Consider the following 15,664-nt stretch of genomic DNA (forward strand, 5'->3'; position numbering starts at 1 on the left):
TAGTAATCTTTTTTTTCAGTCTTAACCCTACTGCCAGTATCCAAGTCCTTCAAGAAGTGTCTATGTCTCGGTATATTCCTCATCCTTTTCTTGTAGTGTCTGTTACATTGACATCAGTGAGGACAGAGACTGGCATCACCTTGAAGATGCCTCAGCAGGTAACAGTGGTCAAAATTAAGAGAATCGGTGCCTGGAATTTTTAGCTTAATCCTCAAAGGTTACCTGACTGGTAAATGAATCATAGATCAGTGGTTCTTTCATGTGGTAAAATGCAGCACGTGTTTTTTCTGTTGCTTGGTATATAGGCATCTTATGTGTGAATTGAGGGTGGGGATGTGTAGAAATAAACCCCAGACTCTTACTTCTATTTCATATCTTGTTTTGTCATCTTGTAAAGTGTGGATTCAAATCTTGTAGGACAAACAAAATTTAACTGTGTCAAGGCTATGTATCTCTGTTACGTGTCAAAAGTTGAACACCAGAATAATCCATGGCATTAGTGTATGACTTTCTTGCAGCACAGGGTCCCTTACTCAAGAATAAACAGGGGGGGAGACCCACGACCATATAAGGTTATTTCTAGTCAATTTCTTGCTACACTAAAATTAAGTGAGAAAATCTCTCCCACTAGTTACTGGTTACTAGTAACTCAGGAGATAGGCCAACAGCTAAACAATGACTAATGTGTGAAGGTGAGGCCCTGTCCAAACTCCGAAATTTATTCAGGCCACTGAAATCACAGTGCAAAGACAACTTGTATTTTTTTTTTGTCTCTCTATGGTGTAAACAAATTAAGCCAAACTATTTAAGCAACTGCAGCATGGAGTGTGTATTTTTTTTTTATTAGAGCAGCTACCATAAGATAGTTAGGAAGTTGCATTGTCTGTGAGGCAGACCTGTAGACATTTGAAGGTGCATCTTTTTCTCCACATACTAAAAACACTGGCAGGTAGGGAAGCAATAGCACAGATGTAAAATTTGAAGTTTTGTGCTTCCTTATTTGAATTCATTCTCATTTAGTGTTCCACAGTGTTGAATACATTTTCTGAAACTCACAGAGGATCTTAGACAAGTGCATAAAAGGCAGCATGCTTGTGGTTTTCTCGTCCATCTTGCAGTGAGACAGTGTCCTTATTCCTGAACTACCTGCCCTATAGTGTTTCCAAATTTTGAGAAAAAGCAGCTGAAACATTTTAGAGGACCAGTAGCATTTTAAACTCAAGCTTCAGACTGAAAAAAAATACTACCCCTTTTATTTCTAAGAACCTGGATCTTCAAACCTTGTCAATCCATTTGATCAAAGAGAAGCATTAATTTTAACAATCAATATGACACTGCACTGTAGACAAAGCAATGTGTCTGACTTAGCAAAGTGTATGTGTCTGCAGTGTTGTTACCTGTCAGTGATCTTAACCCCTGGTGCTGCAGTTACCATACAGGTGCTCTACCTACCTCTACCTCTAGGTGTTTTAAAACTAAACTTCGTAATACAGTATGCTATTAACTCCAGTGACTTGGTTTAAAATTAACATGAAGCAACTGTGAGATAAATCTTTAAAAAGAATACTTCTCATTCTTGAAAGTTCTAGTTGCTGTACAAATGTGGCTACACTCTTTTTGACTCAACTCTTTTTGGCTTTTGTACCAGTGTTTGTCTTTGAAGTCAGATACTGGCAATCATAGTGGTGATACTGATAAGAATACAGAGCTTTATTTTTCTTAAAAAGCTGATGGCTTGCCCATGCCAAGATACATAGTTATAAAAAGTGCATGTCTAATAAACACATTCAGTGAGTCTAGTGAACAGTAAAACCTTCTATTATTTACTCTATTACACAATAACTACATAAATTAATCTGTAGGTAATTCTTGTTTTTTTCTGAGTCACTCTGCACTGAATTTGGTGTAGTCATGTCTGTATGGCAGTACAGTTAATTTACTCTGCTTATTCCTGGTTTGTGTTGTGGTTATGTGTGAAATGATGTGTTCAAAAAGCTTAAGTTGCATAATACTTTTTAATCTTTAGGCTTGTGAGGCTGAAAGCATTATGCTGAACTTAGCAGGACAACTAATCATGTTGCAAAGGGATCGATCTGGACCCCAGATACGAGATAAGGATAATAATCCTAATCAAAGGAAGCATGTGAGTAAATGTTTGTGGGATACTGCATATGGCTTCTAAGATGTCAGTCAGTAAAGAAGTTGTAGGAAGGAGTGGTCCAGGCATGAGGAAGAGAGGTCTATAATGCAAAGCAGAGTTTGCATTTAGAGGCTGGAAGTAAATCACTACTCCTGTGATCTATTTTTTTCTCTAAGAATCTGAAATGTGAGTACTTAACTGTGTGGATGTCAAACTAAGGTATTTACTACCTGTATTGCAGCGAAAGGTACAAGTTTTAAGCATAAAGGTCCTGTGCAAAATTTGACATGCAGTAATGACAGAAAATCTCCAATCTATCTAAAGCTGTTCTGTATGTTTATGGAACCTAAAAATTTCTTTCCAGAGTGTGTTTACAAAATTCCTAAAACCAACAATAATAGAAATCAGTGACTGAATTTGTCAAGTTTTCTGTGCTGAAGAGCAACACTTTTACATTAAATAAGTACTTTGTGGGAATAAAAACGGAAAAGTTTCAATGAAGAGTTGTTTGCAGCTCAAACAGTAGCTAATTTGGTGTTTGTAGGACTTTTGTCAGTTCTAGATTGAACTCTTGAGCTAACTGATGAAGCAGAGAGTAGGTTTTTATTTTCCACCCTTATTCTCACTCCTCCAGCTTCCTGGCTAAGTATAAGGAGCTTTAAAAAAAAGAAAGAATTGTCTTTTGAATTAATGCAAGTATAAGTGGTGTTTTCCCAGGTGCTAGGGGGCAGTTAGGAGTAACTTGTTGGAAGAGAGCAGTTCTTACTTGAAAAAAAAAAAAAAGAGTTCTTAGTAAGATGTTTTGGGGAAAAAAAAAAAAAAGGAGGGGGGGAAGGAATAATGAATTCTGACAGGTTTTTTTTATTTTTTTTTTCCCTCTCCCCTGCATAGCTGCCTTTTTGTGCTCCAGTTGTCCTAGCCCAGTCTGTTGAAAATGTGTGGACTACTTCCAGGATCAACAAGCAGAAGCGCCACTTACTGGAGGCTCTGTGGCTCAGCTGTGGTGGATCAGGTATGAAAGTCTGGCTCCCCCTGTTTCCCAGAGATCATCGAAAGCCGCATTCCTTTCTGTCAAGACGGATCATGCTGCCTTTCCACATCAACATATACCCACTGGCTGTTTTGTTTGAGGATGCCTTGGTTCTTGGTGCTGTTAATGACACTGTGCTCTATGACTGTTTATACACTCAAACCAGTGCTAGAGAACACTTAGAGGTTCTCTTTCCTTTCTCCATTGTTGAGAGGACCTCTCAGATCTACCTCCATCACATCTTACGCCAGCTTTTGGTTAGGAACCTCGGTGAACAAGCCTTGCTTTTGGCCCACTCCTGTGCCACATTACCGTACTTTCCTCATGTACTAGAGCTGATGCTTCATGAAGTGCTGGAAGAAGAAGCTACCTCGCGGGAACCCATTCCCGACCCTCTGCTTCCCACTGTGGCGAAGTTCATTACAGAGTTCCCCCTCTTCCTGCAGACAGTTGTTCATTGTGCTAGGAAGACGGAATATGCCCTGTGGAATTACCTTTTTGCTGCTGTTGGGAATCCAAAGGACTTATTTGAAGAGTGCTTAATGGCCCAGGACTTGGACACAGCTGCCTCTTACCTTATTATTCTACAGGTAATGATACCTCATACATTGCAGAAGGGGTGATATTTACCAATGTTATAGTATTTAAAAATTTGTCATAACAAAATTATGCATGTTAAATTTTTAATGTAACAATTTTTTTGTTGAGATTGTGCAGTTATGAAGGGGGGAGGAGAGTATCATGCAATGTAAGTAGTTAGTTTACTGTCATAAAAAGGAAAAGAATAGCATGAAATTTGCTGCTTCTAATCTCTGGTACACTTGGAAGTGACATGGTGTGGCCTGACTTAATAGGACTTTTGTTGCATGATGGCAAAAATCAAATGGCTGAATTATGTTTTGTTACTTGCAGAATATGGAAGTTCCAGCAGTTAGCCGACAACATGCTACTCTCCTGTTTAATACTGCCTTAGAGCAAGGAAAGTGGGATCTTTGTCGTCATATGATCAGATTTCTTAAAGCCATTGGCTCTGGGGAAACAGAGACACCACCAGCAACACCAACTACTCAGGTTTGTGAGGAGAATAGTAAATACCAGTATCAAGCCTTGTTTGATTAATCTTGTGTAGCATGCTTGCTCCTTTGTTTTTTCTTGATTTTTAGGAACCTAGTTCAAGTAGTGGCTTTGAGTTCTTCAGACATCGCAGCATTAGTTTGTCCCAGTCTGCAGAGAATCTCCATAGCAAATTTAATTTGACAAAAACACTGAGTATGCCTTCTGGCCCATCTGGAAAAAGGTAAATTGGTGGTAATGTCCTCTTCTAACCCACTTCATTAGATACTGTACTCTCTCACTAATTTGAGTTATAGAAGTGCATTATATGATAGGTTTGCCATAGCCTCCCTCCACATCCTTCTGCATTTGTCTTTTCCCAGCTCTTGTAATACCTGTGTCTCTCTTTTGAGTCTTGGGAGAATATATTCTCACACATGTAATTATCTGTGTGTGTGTTTGTATGTGTATATACACATGCACGCTTACATGGATATTGCTGTCCAAAAGCCTTGAAATCCACTGGATGAACATGTAGTAATTTATGATTGCTAGTAAGACTGCATGCTTTATATTTGAAGGGTCTGTTTTGCTGAAAGATACATCTTGAAGAGCTCACAGTACTGCACCATCATAGTATATGCTGCACTGTGATAGCATGCATATCCTGATCTAGCAGTGTGTTGCCAAGCCATAAATAGAGCCTTTTATACCTTGGGGTGAATCCCTTTTAAGCTGCTGTATGCAAAATTCCTATTGATTATGTCATTAATTCCTATTGATTGTGTTATTAATGTTCAGAAGCAGCACTGAGCTGGGATTCATTATTATCTTGGGTTTGGCTTTTTTCCCGGATGTAAGACCTTCAGAACAATCTTAGTACAAATTCAAATGCTTTTATTTAGTAATTTTCCATAGAAAAAAACTGCCTTAAAAGTTTTGATAGGAAGAGTTCTAGGCAAATACTTGACTTGTTCTCTAAACTGGTTTCTCAGACGTTACTTGGCAATGACATCTACCTTTTTTCACTCCTTTACTGTTTTTCTGCACTGCTAGTAGTTCAGTACTCTAGAGACACTGCTGCTGTTGTAACTTCCTTCCCTTATTTCACTTACCTGTTGAAGCAGTGGGATTCTTCAGAGAGCACACATAGCAAGGAATCGTGGAAACTGGTTTTGTTGGTATATAGAAAGCTCCCACTGTTACTCTGGTCACTTGATGTTCTGTGGTTGTGGCCAGCAGCCACAACGCTGTTTAACCAGTCTTAATGTCACTGCTCTCTGGTCTGTCTGCAGGTGCAGTAAAGACAGTGACTGTGCTGAGAACATGTATATTGACATGATGCTCTGGCGGCATGCTCGTCGTCTGCTAGAAGAAATCAAGCTGAAAGACCTTGGTTGCTTTGCTGCTCAATTAGGCTTTGAGCTGATTGGCTGGCTGTGCAAGGAACGAGCCAGGGCTGCCCGTGTGGAGGATTTTGTGTTTGCTTTGAAAAAGCTCCACAAGGATTTCCGCTGGCCATTGCCAGTCATACCAGCTTCATCCATTACTTCACCTTTCAAGAATGGAAAGTACAAGACAGGTGCTGTAATCTGAATTGATTTAGACTAGGTTTCCCTCCTGCAGTCCTGTGCCCATCAGTCTGAATCTGTCCTTAGTTCCTCAGCCAAGCAAAGAAGAGGCTGAGGCTTGCCACATGCACAGTTTCCTCACACAGGGTGTGTTTTTTGAAAGGATTCTGTTCAGCACAGACAGCATCTCTTGCGTAGTCTAATTACTATTTTGGTTCCTTGCTTTTCTCAGATGTGCAGATGTTGAGTTGAACATGGATATTGCCCTTTTTATATCAACATTCTTATATAGTATCTAGATGACTTTTTGATTAGCTTCTTAAAAAAAAAGTAATGTTTCTCACATTTGAAATTTGCTTTATGTTAATGGGTGAGAATTTTGAGGACTTGCTGTAAACCTCCTTTGTATTATTAATCTCTCAGTTCACTAGCTTATCTTCTTAGGGCTTGATACTAGCTGCCAAGCCTTTCTTTTTGTGATAGTAACAGCACCATTATTTAGTTCTATTGATGCTAACACTTTATCAGCTGGTATTTTTTTTATGCCACTGCTGACTAGAAAAGCTCATCAGAAATTCTTAAAATACTTACTTGCTGTGTTCATTTGCTTTTGGTCACCCCTCAGCAAACTAACTGAATATTGACTTAAATACAAGTTTTAGCTTCCTGAAATACCTGGAGAGAACTTTCCAAATTTCCTTTTTGATGATTACATGACTTTTCTTTGGTGGGTTCTTTTTTTAGCTATGGGGGAGCAGCTGCTAAAATCTCAGTCTGTAGACACCTTTGTAAACACGGAAACAGACACAGGGGTTTCAAACACACCTCGGAGTCGCAGCTGGCTTGGCGCTATAAGCTCCTCTCAGAGAGAGATTGACACTGTTTCATCCCATGGACCACACATGCAAGATGCATTCCTTTCTCCTTTGCTAAGTAAAGGTTAGTCACTCTGCTGTCTGCTTATTTCAGAAATGCACCTGAAAGTGCATAGTTTTATTTTGACATTTGCATGCAACCACTGTATTGTTGCTTCTTAACTGCTGATAACCATAATTTCGGGGGTAGGGGAGTGGAGGGAGACAAAGGGAGGGGGAAGAGGTCTTGTTAAAAAAGTGAACTGATTTTTTTGTTTGTTTGTTTTTGTGTTTTTTTTACAACAGAAAGAAAATGTATCTTTAAGCACTTAAAGTAGAATATAAAATTGGTATTTGCTTAAGTTCATGTGTGTGGTGGTAACTTGAAATTTAGTAATTTTACAGTCTTGGAAGAGTGTTGTAAGTTTTTTAGCTTTGTCTCTTGCGCAGGTTGGCACTATTCTAATGCATGAACTTCAGAGTAGTGCTTTTGTATTTCTTTAAAAAGATACTAGATGCACTCTTTATTGAGGAAGCTGAGGAAATTACAGTCCCATATAGTTTTATTTTCTCCTATGTTTTTGCTTTAAACAGTTTTTCTAAAAGCTCAAGTGTATGATCAGCTTGTGAAAATACAAAGGCAAATTTTATTCTCTGAGCATCTTTTCTGACCACAGAGAGATATAGGAAATGTTTGAATGTGTGTCTGACCACTCATCTCTCTTTTCCTTTTCTTTTTTTTTTTTTTTTTATTCCCACTTGTCCTCAAGCATAGAGCAGTATTTTCAACAGTGTCTGCGTCATGTGATTTCCACTGTACTGGGAAAAAGATTTAAGTAGCTAAGTAGCAATGAGCAGGGACATCTTGAATTAGATCAGGTTGCCCAGAACCATCCAGGCTGGCCTTGAATGTCTCCAGGGATGGTGCATCCACCACTTTTCTGGGCAACCTGTGCTAGTGTTTTACCACCCTCATTGTAAAGAATTTCTTCCTCATGTCCAGCCTGAATTTCCCTCAGTTTAAAACCATCACCCCTTGTCCTGTCGCAGCAGGCCCTGCTAAAGAGTCTCTCGCCATCTTTCTTGTAGGCCCCTTTTAAGTACTGAAAGATGCTCTCAGGTCTGAGAGCCCCAACTCTCTCAGCCTTTCCATGTAGGAGAGGAGCTCCAGCCCTCTGGTCATTTCTGTGTCCTTCTCTGGACCCTCTCCAACAGGTTCATGTCTTTCCTTTACTGAGTACTCCAGAGCTAGACACAGCACTCCAGGAGGGATCTCACCAGAGCGGAGTGGAGGGGCAGAATCACCTCCCTTGCCCTCATGCCACACACCTTTGAATGCAGCCCAGGATACAATTTGCCTTCTGGGCTGCAAGCGCACACTGCTGGGTCATGTACAGTTCTTCACCCACCAGGACCCCTAAGTCCTTCTCATCAGGGGTACCCTCAATCCCTTCATCCCCCAGCCTGTATTAATACTGGGGGTTACCTTGACGCAGGTGCAAGGCCCTGCAGTTGGCCTTGTTAAACCTCATATTTGCATGAGCCCACTTCTCAAGCTTGTTTAAATCCATCTGGATGATATCCCTTCCACAGGCCTCAGTGCATTTTCTCCTTGCCCTTTTGTTTAACCAGCAGGTCTCAACTACTAAGCCATGCCAGGCTACTGCCTTCATTGCATGGTTTCTTATACCTGGGATCATGAGCTGTTGTGGAAAGCATAATTTTAGGACTGTAAGCTGTAAGAGGCTGTCACTGTGTTCTTACAGTGGTTGCCAACACATCTTTAGGATTCCTTACTGGTACTATTCTTCTGAATTACTGCTTAGACTCAGAAAAACTGCTGCATTCCTGCAATAATAGTTCTACCACATACTGTGAGAATGCTGAAGTGTGATGGGCAGTATGCCTGAAGAAACTTCTTGGCACTGTGATGAACAGCAAAGCACTACTGTGTGATTTGTCGGTTTCTGTAGGAAATAGCTAGAAATTTTGGGTCTTACTAAAGTGAGTAGTTTCTTTTTCCCTTATGTTTCTGAGTGTCTTTGATAGGTGATGAATGCAGCATTGGCTCAGCAACGGACCTGACTGAAACAAGTTCTGTGGTGGATGGTGACTGGACCATGGTGGATGAAAACTTCTCTGGTCTAAGTTTAACTCAGTCAGAGCTTGAACATCTCTCTCTGGAACTGGCTAGTAAAGGGCCACACAAGTCACAGGTCCAGCTGCGGTAAGTAACGTAATCTTTGCCTTTGAAACTTAAAACTACTAGTATGCAGCATTAGGAGAAAGAAGCACTGTCTACAGAATCATACTGGGATTTTTGTATTCAAGGTAGAAAAAGAAATAAGTAGACTGTTTTCCCATCTAGGTACTTGCTACATATCTTCATGGAAGCAGGATGTCTGGATTGGTGTATTATCATAGGCCTTATCCTCAGAGAATCGTCAGTAATCAACCAGGTTTTCAGTATAATTCAGTCGTCTGATATTGATGGAGAAATCTGCCAGAATATCAAGACTGGCCTATGTGCTGTTGACAAATGGGCTTCTACAGATTGGTAAGTATTATTTTCCACCTTCATTTTCATTCCAGTTGTAGATAACTCAGAATTGTTTTTTTTTAGGTAACTAATGATTTCAGCCCTATCTGAAACAATTATTTAAATGCACTTTTGCAAAAAAAAAATATCAGGGTAGTCACTTATTACGGTTATGAACAAACTGGAATAAAAAAAAAAATCAAAAAAAAATCAACCAAGTCCAGACCAACCAACTGCTCCAGCTTCTGTTACTTGGTTATGGTCACCTTTTTCCTACTATTATTAAAAAAAAAAAGTTTCTGCACAGGTAGGACTGTAGAAGATACCAATTTTTACTAACATCTCCCAAGAAAAGCTGCTTTTCAGGCATATGACTGAAGTACTGTTTTTTTTTAAATCACTCATGGTGTTCTGTACCATTATTTTCCTAGCCCTGGGTACAAGCCATTTTTAAATATCATCAAACCACAGATCCAGAAACTGAGTGAAATAGTAGAAGAGCAAGTTCAGCCTGAAGCTTTTCAGCCAGTGAATCCTTCTAAGGTTACTGAACAAGTGAACCCCAGAGCTGAGGAAAGCAGGATTTTGTCTAGCCACAGCACTAATCCTCAGAGTGATGCTGGCAACATCAGTGCAAGCAGGCATGAAGAGGACAAGTCTAAAACAGAGGTTGAGGATTCATTCCAGGAAGGCAGTTATGACTGTATTGTGTCTTAAATGGAAGATGAACAACTTCCCAAGCATCAGGGGTGAAAGGAAGCAAACCAGGTCTTAGACATGCTTCCATGTTTTAGATTTGAACTTTCTTCTTTTTTTTTTTTTCTGTATTTTAAACTTTTGAAATCTTCAGTGGGGATAACGCAGCAGCAGTTTCATCTGATAATGTCAAAAGAAGTCAAGATTTATTTTTTTTTTAATGTAATCTTCAGACTGCAACTTCAAGTTTTGATACTTAATAGTGCTGAAAGATAGCAAATACATATGGAGACAGGTTCAGCTAATATTCTTCAGTACCTTTACATTACCAACACATGTTCTGGAGAAACTGCTTCTCTCTTGCTTGAGTTTAAAAGGTAAAGAGGGAATTAAATTTAAAAACTCTTATCCTTTGCAGCTTGCCTGCCTAAGAAATGTCTGATCAATGCAGTTCAGATCGGTTTGATATTGATATTTTGTATTAATACTGTAAAATACATTGTATGTTTTTGTGAATACTCTTGTACAAATATTCAAGGTTGTACCATATTTGAAGGTACCTATATGTACTGTGCATGTTTCTAGATGACTAGTAAAGTTAAAGCAGAGTTGCACTTCTTTCTGGATGAGGCATACTTTACTGACCTAACATTGACACAAGGTGGCTCTCCTGTTTTTACTCTAACGTACAGATCTTGTGGTTGGATTTAAGGGATTGGTGAAGGTTATTTATTTAATTGTAAATTCTTTTTTGAAAAATTGAGGTTTTTAATGTAAATAATCATCATATACTCTTGCTATGGAACTTAGTTTAACAGCTCATACTTAAACATTTTTCAAACATTTTATAGTATGCATACTTGTAACTAAGACATTTAACTTTCATACAGTGTGGAAAGCTGGCTGCAGAAGTCTGTTGCTTTGAGGTACTTATTTTTTCTAGCTGCTGTCCCTATGTAATAACTACCTGTAACAGTATTAATTTAGATATTAGCTTGTTTGTACTGTGCAATCTGAACAAAAATGCAACATTACTCATTTTATACAAAATAAACTAGTTTATTTTTTATAACATCACCTGATTACTGACATGGACCAAACTAGTCATCATAGAATAGTTACAGCATCTGTTGCTTTTCTAGTGTAGTTACTAAATGCACATCCATTTAAACTTTGAAAATTAAGAATATTCACAATTAAGTTTAAAATAAATCGTGGTTTTATTTCTTTTGTAGATAAGATCAAGTGCTTTAAAATGTACAAATATTAAAATGTGGCTTTAGAATGGCTTAACTAAGCCGATACAACCAGTACAAGTGCAATAACTGCGAGTATTACTTGGAACGCTGGAGATTTTAGTGAGCATAGCCCGAATTTCCGTTTAAGAGTTGAACTAATACTGATGTTATAGGGAAGAGATCTGGTTCAAGAGTCCCAGCATTAAGCTTAGTCTGCACTGTAGCTACTGGTTACAGATAATGTCTATCATACTTACATACCTGTTTTGAACAAACATCAAAAATCCATTATTGTTTTAAGGGGATACTTAATACTTTTTTATGATTAAAAAAACCTGCTTAAACTATGTTAAATAAAAACTGTGCTTCAAGTTAATATTTTTCTGTGGTTCTGTGGTAATGATGTAAGCCAAGCCCATCCTGACCAGCTTTCTGCTGTTCAGGTTTTGGATCTGTACAAGTAAAACGATACATTAACTGATACACTAACATTAGTATCTTACTACTGTGCTACTGTTGTTTAGCAGTTATCTTCCTTGCGAAGTTTTGGAAGGTTGTACTTCTTTAGTAGTAATTCTCTATGCAATCTTAATGTGCTAATTTTGTATTTCAGTTTCACTGCTGTTATACCTGTAATTAAAAGACAGATGTATTCAACTTTACTTGAAGTTACTCCTGTGGCAAATACCTATTTCTAACTTCAAGCCATTGATAGTAAGTTACCAGAATTCAAGTATGTTGTCTCAGAGAAACAAAGCTCTGAAAGAAACTACCTGATGAAGCTTATTTTAGTTTGCCACACTCTACCCCTATGGCCTGTTTAACAGCATCAAGGTAACAAGCTTCTAAGTTAAAAATTTCCTTGTTAGTGCATCTTTGAACTTATATCCACCTATTGTTTTGTAAAGAGCCGTGTAACATTTTTAGTATTGGTATCTTGCTACTGTTGCTTAGACCATGCGAGCAGGCTGTCGCCTGCATTCCAGGGTGAAGCATCTTGGAGCAGATAGCCACGCTGCAGCCTGTTGGTAGACACCACACTAGGGCAGCTGAAGGAAGCTGCAGCCCAGGGAGAGCCCATGCAGGAGCAGGTCTTTGGGCAGCAGCTGTGGCCTATGGTGGACCAACACTGGAGCAGTCTGTTCCTGAAGAACTACCTCATCCAAAGGAGGATCCATGCTGGAGCTGTTCACAAGAGACTCCCATGTCCCATGGGAGGGACCCCATGCTGGAGCTTTGGAACAGTGTGAAGAGGAAGGAGAAGCAAAGAAACTGGCATGGACTGACCATGACCTACCCCCAGCTGACCATCCCTGATCTCTCTGCACCATTGTGGAAGAGGAGGCAGAAGAGTGAAGCTGAGGTTGGGTTGGGTTTTTTCTTTCTTTGTTGCTATCCTTTATTTTTAATTGACAATAAATTAGATTTTCCCCAAGGCCAGTACAGTTACAGTAAGAGGTGACTAATCTCCCTGACTGAATCCATGAGCTTTTTCACCTTATGTTCTACTGCTGGCCTGCTGAGGAGAGGGTTTGGAAGTGCAGTTTGGTAGCACCTGGCAGCCAGTAAAGGTTAACCTACCATGATAGGTTTCATCTACAGATAAGCATCTACTGAAAAACTTCCGTGAAGACTGAGAATCCATGTTTTATCCATGCTCTGTCTTCAAAACAGAAGTCATACTTAGGCAACTTCACATTGTCTGCTTACCCTCTTTTGTGACAGGGTTACTGATCTTCCATGGCTCTTTATCCATTCCTCATTAAGATTGCATATCAAGTTCTAAGATGGGTCATCCTGCAGCCTCCTTCCTGATTATTATCAAGAACTAGATTAAGTAAATCTAGCCCTTAAGGGGAAAAAAGAAAACCCAACAGAAACCAACAATGGATTGAACAGCATTACCAGGCAGGCAAACCCTTCAGCAGCTCTGTCCCCTATGCTACAGCTGGCTCTGTATGGACTTGTTAGATCTTGTCTATTTGATTAGTGTTTTTCCAACAGGCTTGCAGCCTAACCTAGATTGAACAGACTGGTCTTGCTAATACAGAACAGCTCCACTGAGCTCAACAGTGTGTAACCTTGACTGTAATAGCTGAAATTCTCCCAACACTTTCTTCGAATGCTTCTACTTGACAGGCAATGTGAAGGTATGGTGACATGCTAATGCTGCATTCAATTGTATAACCACAACATGTTCAGGTATTCTTTGCAACCACATGCCTGAATTGATAAAATGCTTATTTCTGAAGCCCTTTTACCTACAGATACATAATAGAGTACTCTGTATGTTAGTACAGAACGTAACAGATTCTCAAACCCATCAAACATCAGGGAAGAACTCTAGCATTAGGGAAGAGTAGAGGAATTTAGAAAAGGCTGTGCCTGTAGACAGTTTTGGATGAATGTAGGGGAATTCCAGTCAACTAGCTGGTTACTGTCCCCAGTAACAATAAAGACATTCTTTACTCCCATACCCTTCTATCCTTAGAACTACCAGCTTGTTGTTTTTATGCTTCACAGAGTACAACACATATGAACCACAGTACTTGAAGACTAATCATGTAGTGAATAGGGAGGCAGATGGACACTGAAACAGAAAAATCTTCCATCCTGTTTTTCTACCTTTGATAACCAATACATTTGCTCTCAAGTATCAGTTCTGCAAAGAATACTTAGCTTTGCTACCAGCAACTGTTCCATACCACACCTAGTTTCAAGAACCACCTTCCTCTCCAGGCAGTCAGCCAGTGTCCGCAGTTAAGGTCCTCTGACCTTTCTCAGATAATTTTTACATTCTTCAGTCATGCATATTTCCATACAGCACTAACTCTTAGCCGTCTAAATCAAGCATCATTTAACAATATTTCTACCCAAAGCTTAAACATTAGTGGAATGAATAAAACTGAATCAAATATACCTTTAGTACCACTGAAAATCAAGCATCATTCAATAAGTTTCACTTTTATTTATGGAGACAGAAATTTTCAACAAACTCCTCATTAAATTATTTAATAAGGGTTAAATCCTGAGTTAACAGAAGTTATTGCTTCACTGAAGTTTCAGAAATTGCTAACAGGCTGTCGTGGCATTTTATATTTTTGGCTTGCAGTACGATTCCTTCACACAGCAGTTTTTCCATTAAATCAGATGCAAAACACCAAACTCACAACTGAGGAAGGCAGTAATTACCAGTGCAACTTTAGTTAACTAGCTGTGCATCAGCTAGAGTACAGTACAAAACATTTGTTGAGATTCAAGACACAAGAGTCATGAACTAAAACTCTGTTTTTCAAGCAACAAAGTATAATACAGGAATTGTAGTTACAAACTGGATACAATCAAGTGAGTGATGATTAACTCAAGTGTTAATGTAGGAAGACACACTGATTTTCAGATACTGAGACCAGTTCATTATGATTACAGTAATCAAACCTCTTACCCTAGTCCATGAGTCAGTTGACAGTCTTTGTGAATGCACCTTGCAACAAATGAAACTGGTTCTTGTCACCACCACACACAACTACAGAACAGTTTGAAGGAAAATACCTGATCAGGGAGCTGCTGTCCACCAAATCTCACACAAATTAGTGTCACAATTTTCTTTCACATGCCCTGCAAGCTTCCCAGTACTAGCATGCTTTTACTCAAAATGCTGCATGCACAAAATCGGCTTTGCGTGCGATTTGGCAATACTCATGAGATTAACAAAATACTGATCTGAGTAATTTTTAGCGCAGTATTGATGTCTCTTATAGTTTGGAAAAAACCATGAAGAAATTTCTTCAGATACACAGAGTTCATTGAATTTCAGGAACTAACATTAACTAAGACCTGGGAGTAAAAAAAAACCCAACCTAACAAAAACAAAGCAGAGACTCTAAATCAGTCATTTATAAAACCCATCCTGTGGAAATAATGCAAGAGCAAACCAAAGATACTAGGTATCTTTTTAAAGATGACTCTTCTAGGTATTTTTCCTTATGGAAAGCAAGCCTTATTTTAAGAAACAGTTAAATGTATTAGCAAAGTGCAGTACTGTCTGTTACTTTACCAAAAGTCTCTTCAGAGGAGATGATACCAAAAATTAGCCAATTGTAATAAGTTAGAAGGTAACTTGAAATTTAGAGTAGATTAAGACATCCATGTAAAGGTGCAGGGACTTAGCACTCTTACATACAAGAGAGCAAGTCCCACGCTTTTATGCTGATACTGAAAGATCCCAACAGGAACAAAACTATAAGATGAGAGTTAGGTCAAACTTACACAGGTTCTAACACTGAACAGAGAGGCAAAAGGATAGGAGCTAGGTTTTTAACAGAAAGGTTAAAAATTATCTTATTTGAAAAGATAATCTAGATAAATAACGACCACATTTCATCGTAACACCAATTCTCTGGCATTGTGTATTTGCTAGGGACTGGAAATGCAGTCTACACGAGCATCATAACTTTCAGTGACTTCATCCAGTGACAAAAGTAATGTTTAGGACTGCCACCTCTGCCCCCACCCCATGTGGACAAACATCTTTCAGCTGAAGATC

The 15,664-nt window shown here is 39.0% G+C and overlaps 1 protein-coding gene across 7 annotated transcripts in view; it reads left to right on the forward strand.

Annotated features, from left to right (window-relative positions):
- Window positions 1-11,783, forward strand: part of RIC1 (RIC1 homolog, RAB6A GEF complex partner 1) — a 54,099-nt gene extending 42,316 nt beyond the window's left edge. For 6 of the 7 annotated variants that reach the window (XM_062612522.1, XM_062612529.1, XM_062612528.1 and 3 more), the window contains 10 exons: window positions 20-158; window positions 2,027-2,143; window positions 3,032-3,760; window positions 4,083-4,241; window positions 4,334-4,467; window positions 5,519-5,805; window positions 6,539-6,733; window positions 8,698-8,875; window positions 9,017-9,205; window positions 9,619-11,783. In XM_062612522.1, the coding sequence (XP_062468506.1) occupies window positions 20-158; window positions 2,027-2,143; window positions 3,032-3,760; window positions 4,083-4,241; window positions 4,334-4,467; window positions 5,519-5,805; window positions 6,539-6,733; window positions 8,698-8,875; window positions 9,017-9,205; window positions 9,619-9,904 (2,413 nt within the window). In that variant the 3' untranslated portion in view covers window positions 9,905-11,783. Of the gene's footprint in view, window positions 1-19; window positions 159-2,026; window positions 2,144-3,031; window positions 3,761-4,082; window positions 4,242-4,333; window positions 4,468-5,518; window positions 5,806-6,538; window positions 6,734-8,660; window positions 8,876-9,016; window positions 9,206-9,618 lie in introns of those variants that run through there. The other variant, XM_062612530.1, reaches the window with a different exon arrangement.
- Window positions 11,784-15,664: the final 3,881 nt, after the last annotated feature.

The sequence above is a fragment of the Pezoporus occidentalis genome, unplaced genomic scaffold (genome assembly GCF_034315485.1).
Source record: "Pezoporus occidentalis ecotype Australia unplaced genomic scaffold, CSIRO_AGI_Poc_V1 ctg16, whole genome shotgun sequence".
Classification (NCBI taxonomy): domain Eukaryota; kingdom Metazoa; phylum Chordata; class Aves; order Psittaciformes; family Psittacidae; genus Pezoporus; species Pezoporus occidentalis.